Below are 5,934 nucleotides of genomic sequence, written 5' to 3'. Positions count from 1 at the left end.
TTAACATGGGTCAAATGCGCAAGTAAATGTTAATTAGGCCCGCTAATGCATATTAGCGCTGTCGTCTGTCAGGGCTATAAATGCACAAGTCTGCCGTCTGTCACCATAGAATTTCAAAGCGTATTAGCGTTGTTTAAGGCGCATTAATTTTGCTCATTTGTCAGGGCTATTAAGCAACGCTAATACGCATTGAAATTTTATGGTGACAGACGGCAGACTTGTGCATTTAGACAGCTGATAGTGAAATTTGTTTATTTATTAAAAAAAAAGTGAAATAAAAATGAATAAGATATAAATTTAACGAAAAAATACGTTTATTATTAACTACGTTCAAAGATAGTAGGGTGAAATTAAAAGCATTAATTGATTGTAATGCGAAAAAGTGTGCGAAAAAGTTAAGAATATTGGAAAAATGGATAGCAAACTGTGCATTGATTATTTTCTGCCATCTAAAAATATTAAAATTTGTTTTTGTTAATATACTTGCACATAATTTAATTAGCAATATAAAACGGCTTACCTTTGCTGCTGTAAACGCGACATCTGTCAAAAAATAGGAAAAATCGGCAATTTTTGAGCAGTGTTGCCTACTCAAATTTGGTAAATTCAGCTAAATTCGTGAAATGCTTGTGCATTACAAACTTGCATTAACATGGGTCAAATGCGCAAGTAAATGTAAATTAAGCCCGCTAATGCATAATAGCGCTGTCGTCTGTCAAGACTATAAGGCGCATTAATTTTGCTCGTCTGTCAGGGCTATAATTCTCTTCATTAGTCAATGAACAGGTACACAAAAGTTTCGGTTAGAATTGTCAATTGGGTTAAGGATGGTACGCAGCTCTCAAGTAATTGCTCAAGAAAAAAAATACGTTTTTTCTCAAGTAATTTTGACAGCTGGTTACGCATTGTGAATGATCTACATTAGAAGAGCAATAAACAAAGAAAACAAACTTTGTGCGTAATATGTATGTGTGTATGTATATGGTAACATAAATATTTTCATTGAGATTTAAGAAATGTTGCTGATGATTGGTAGGTTTTATACAACATTTCAGAATGGAATATACTTCATAATAATGATTTCAACTAATTTAGGATGAATTTGACGATTACTTCGAATTTCCTTCAAGAAACAATTGTTGATTTCATGTTTCTTCGCAAAACCAGGTTTGCCATATTCACATTTTACTGAAAAAAGTATCAAAAATTAGTACTAGATTTCTTGAGAGCTGCGTACTAGCACAAGTAAGTTTGTCGCAGGAAAGTATCTTGACCGTTTCTTAAGCGTTTTTTTAAATGAAGTTTTTACGTTTCTTGAGAGCTGCGTACTAAGCTTAATATGTATGTGTGTATGTGCATGGTAACATAAATATTTTCATTGAGATTTAAGAAATGTTGCTGATGATTGGTAGGTTTTATACAACATTTCAGAATGGAATATACTTCATAATAATGATTTCAACTAATTTAGGATGAATTTGACGATTACTTCGAATTTCCTTCAAGAAACAATTGTTGATTTCATGTTTCTTCGCAAAACCAGGTTTGCCATATTCACATTTTACTGAAAAAAGTATCAAAAATTAGTACTAGATTTCTTGAGAGCTGCGTACTAGCACAAGTAAATTTATCGCAGGAAAGTTTGTTGATCATTTCTTAAGCGTTTTTTTATATGAAGTTTTTACGTTTCTTGAGAGCTGCGTACTAAGCTTTATAAGAAACTTTAACAAACATTTTTGTTAGCGTTGTTGAGAAAGTTCTCAACAAAAAAGTAACCCGCTATTTAACCGATAGGTGCCTTGCAGGCTTTAATATTTTAAGGAATAATTTGCAGAGTCCGGCTACATCAGTTAGTTGACAAATGTAGTGTCAAACAGTTATTATTATTTGTGAATATATTATTGGCGGTAAAGGTTGTGTGTAAAGTAGAAATCATGGATACAGAACTCCCATTAAGCCGCATTAGGACAATTATGAAGAGTTCCTTGAATACTGGGCAAATAACAAATGAAGTACTTTTCCTTATGACGAAATCTACGGTAAGTTACCGCATACACTTTTTTTGTTATTACTGTTTAATCGTGTTTGGTATATAGGAAATGTTCATACAAAAACTAACAGAGGAAGCTTATGGTAGAGTGAAGGATGATAACACACTTAAATATAAACATTTATCGCAATATGTGCAAAAAGAGAAGAATTTAGAATTCTTGTTGCAAATTGTTCCGGCCAAAATTAAAGTTAAAGATTTCAAAAATATACTGGAATTGGGAGATGGAAACTCATCATCAGAGAGTGAGGATGAAAGACAGATCAAGTAATTTCGCTGAAGCTGAATAAGGATGAAAATATTTTTAATATTTAATTTATAAATGTATAATAAGAGACAGTGTAGTTTTATAATTAATATACCGGCAGATATGTAATTATACTTTTATACTCGGAATGTCATTCAATTGCTTTTTTAATTCAATTCCTCTAGATAATATTAGTGGTTGTCATAGTCGATGCTTTACGAAGATTTGAATTTTGATTTTACATTGTTCGGTTACTATCAGTTCTGGTTCCAATTGATTTTCCTAACGTGAAAAATCGCAAATCCATAATGACGACTATGACTTATTGTGTTATTAGGTCAAAACTTAAAATTATATAGATTTTCTGTATTTCGGATAACATACGCAGTACCGAGATAATCCTACACAAAGCTGACAGGAGATAAACTCAACACAGTATTGACCAAACAAATTCCTGTACAAATGTAATGTTAAAACAATCTGACTTGAACCATATTCCCCCCTTTACAAAAGTCAAGAGATATTGCCCCGGGTCGTAATGGCTAATGTAATTTAATGTTTTAGCTGGCTGCATTTGTAATAAGTCACTGTATGACTAGGTCCTTTGACTTAATATAATGCTGAATTATTTCGCCTGAGTTTTCTGAATTTATATTTATGCTATACGTATATGGTAAACTTTTGTGACTAAGTAATAAAGAGTATAATTCATAAATTATTCTTTGCAAATGGAAGATACTACCGATTAAATCATATACCTGCCGTTCAACCTTATATGTCAGTACAGAAGTTCATTATTTCAACGAAATAATGTTTTATATGTTTGCCCTTCAAAATATCTTAAATTGGTTGTGGTGGTTCCTGTGTATAAGGCCGAGCTACTTTAACCCTTCGTTGCATGATTTAATTTCCGTGAGAATAAACAATTTTTTGAATCGTATTTTTAAATTAAACTAGAGGACCCGTCCACGCTTCACTTCATACATAGATAATACTACTATTACCATCTATATGATTTCTATTAGTTGGATAATAACTATTTGTTAATGCGATATAGCATTTTTGTGAAGCAACTTGTGTTAGTTTACAAAAAAATGGATCATAAAGCATTTCGGTTGTTAATAAAGCATTGCTTTTGGATGGAAAATACTGTTGAATTTGGGCTCAGGGAGATCCACCGTTGAAAAGATATTTTCTAAGCTGGAAACAGGCGAATTGAGCACCGAGGACAAAGATGCTCTAAAGATTCGAAAGCAATGTGCAAAGTGGGTGCCTCACAAGTTCATAATCCAATGAAAACAACGAATAACTGATTCTGAGAAGTATTTAAGCGCTCTTTAATCGTAATAAAACCGAATTTTTGCGTCGGTGTGTGTCGACTGTCATTCTAGTGAACTGCATATGATGAACCGGTTCTTAGGCGTGGAAAGACGGAAAAGTCGGATGGAAAGGTTATGACATCAGTCTTTTTGAATGCATGTTGTATAATACATACTCAAGGACTGATTACTGAGCCAGTTATAATCCATTGAACTGTGTATTTAGTTGCAGTTCCTTTCTACTATTACAAATACATACTTAGAAATTGTATTATTTTTGAAGAAGAATCTGTATAAAATTGTAGGCATATATTCAAATGATTCCTGCAAATATGAGTTTTGAACAAATGTCCTTACACTGGTTCTAAGCTACCTCCCACCAATTTTCAGCCAAATCGGCTTAGCTCTTCTTCAGTTATAAATGGTGTAACTAACAACAACTTTCTTTTATATACATACATATATAGATATATAGAAGTGAGGTTTTTTTATTGTTTTTTTTTTTTTTTGAAGAAATGAAATATTCAAATTTTGAAAAAATGCTTATTTGAAATATAATTTTTGTATTTTTGAGTTGTATTAATGGTAATGTTTCAGTAGGCGGTTCAAATTCCGGAAATTTTACTTTCCCGTTAGCGCAACACATTCCAGCCGTTTCACCCGAGAATTTAGCCGCTTCACCATGTGGGCATATAACATCCATCATTCCAATATATCCATGTACATTATAGTCGATTGAAGGGTCGTAATCAAATGCAGCAAGGAACATATCTTCCAAAACACGACGTCGTATTCGCGTAGGTCTTGCTGGATTTATTGCATGATGAGCTTCTTCAAATCTATTTCGTGGACGTCGCACTGCACTTTGTGACAACACGCCCCGAACACCTGTGTTTGATTTTGGACGTGCCGGCATTTTCTTTAAAATAATTTCTTATATGATCACTTCGTTTGAAACACACATAAAGTTTTCACTGAATAATTTTCAATAATTATTCTTTTAAATAGCCGGAATAAAAAAGCAAGCAACCGAAATTGAACGATTCAAATAATTTACAAATCAAAATATTGAAAAAAAGTCACTTTTTGGAAATTTCCAATTTTTCGACTTTTCCTTATGAAAAGTATATGGTTTTTTTTATATCTCACCCTTTCCAGATCCACAGCGAACAACTTCTGATTTCATGAAGATACATACTATGTATATACATACAAAATAAAACGTTTGTATGGGAAAAAGAAAAGGGCTGTTTTTAGGGGTTTTCCGGCAACTTTCGTAATTTTTTCTTACATAAGAACCTTCTCCTAATAATAACAAATACAACAAAAAAAAAAAAAAAATCAGCCAAATCGGTTCAGCCGTTTATGAGTGATGAAATTACAAAGAAAGTGACATTGATTTTTATATACAAGTTAACGGCAGCAGCCACACAGATACTTAACGATAAATGTAAACAAATTGTATCTTCTCACAGTATTACTGCTTGGTCAGCAGAATACTTTAATTAATAAGAAATCAATATATCACTTGTTTTGATAAGTAAGCAAAATCCAATATTCCATTATTTGTTTTGATAATGAGAATAATTGGAAATCCAATGCTCTGGCATTTCATCACTTAATGTAATGCCAAAGCATCTTTAGTAATAAGCATAGAATTATAAGAATATAAATATAAGTGCTTTTACTAATAAAGATCAGTGTATAATCGGCAAGCGTATTGAGTGATCATCTTGATGATCAAAGCGCACCATATATTGTCACTCAAACCAACACTTTGTTTAATTTCTACCGCGCGTAGCGGAACGGAATATATTTTTTTAATACTTCCCACACCAGGAAAGTTAATTGGCGCCCAACGTTAAGGCACGTGTTCGTCGTATAAAGGGAGAGAAATGTATCCCTAGAACCATAACGGTCGCGATTAGTGAACACTAACCGGTAAACGTGCATAAACCTCGTGCGAGAGGTAGTACATATGTGAATAACGCATTAAAAATTAAAAAGAAAAAACAAGTATCCCAAGAATAGGGAGAAAAGCCAAACCAAACTTGAAGTAAAGTGAGCAAAAACTTCATTGCTTGTTGTGTTGTGACAATCGCAGAATAAATAAGAACAAATTTTTTAAAAAATTAACAGTGAATAAAAAAGTAAAGAGTGACTTAAATCACAAAATACAAATATTTAAAAAACAAAAAAAACATCATTAGGCATTGCACGTCAAGCAGCGGCGTAGCCATCGAGGGAAACCAAGGACTAAGGAAATTACAACACACCACAAGAGACGAGGAGAAGAAGGAGTAAGATTTTATTATCCA

At 32.7% G+C, this 5,934-nt stretch overlaps 1 protein-coding gene across 1 annotated transcript; it reads left to right on the top strand.

Moving 5' to 3' along the window:
• The first annotated feature begins 1,891 nt into the window (after nt 1-1,891).
• On the top strand, nt 1,892-2,456 carry LOC120771267 (chromatin accessibility complex 16kD protein). Its single transcript, XM_040099187.1, has 2 exons — nt 1,892-2,039; nt 2,097-2,456. The coding sequence occupies exons 1-2, from the start codon at nt 1,935-1,937 to the stop codon at nt 2,319-2,321; spliced, it is 330 nt and encodes a 109-aa protein (XP_039955121.1). The 5' UTR covers nt 1,892-1,934; the 3' UTR covers nt 2,322-2,456.
• Nucleotides 2,457-5,934: the final 3,478 nt, after the last annotated feature.

The sequence above is a fragment of the Bactrocera tryoni genome, chromosome 3, assembly GCF_016617805.1.
Source record: "Bactrocera tryoni isolate S06 chromosome 3, CSIRO_BtryS06_freeze2, whole genome shotgun sequence".
NCBI lineage: Eukaryota > Metazoa > Arthropoda > Insecta > Diptera > Tephritidae > Bactrocera > Bactrocera tryoni.
Note: the sequence above shows the minus strand (reverse complement) of the source record. Positions and strands in the feature narration are given on the sequence as shown.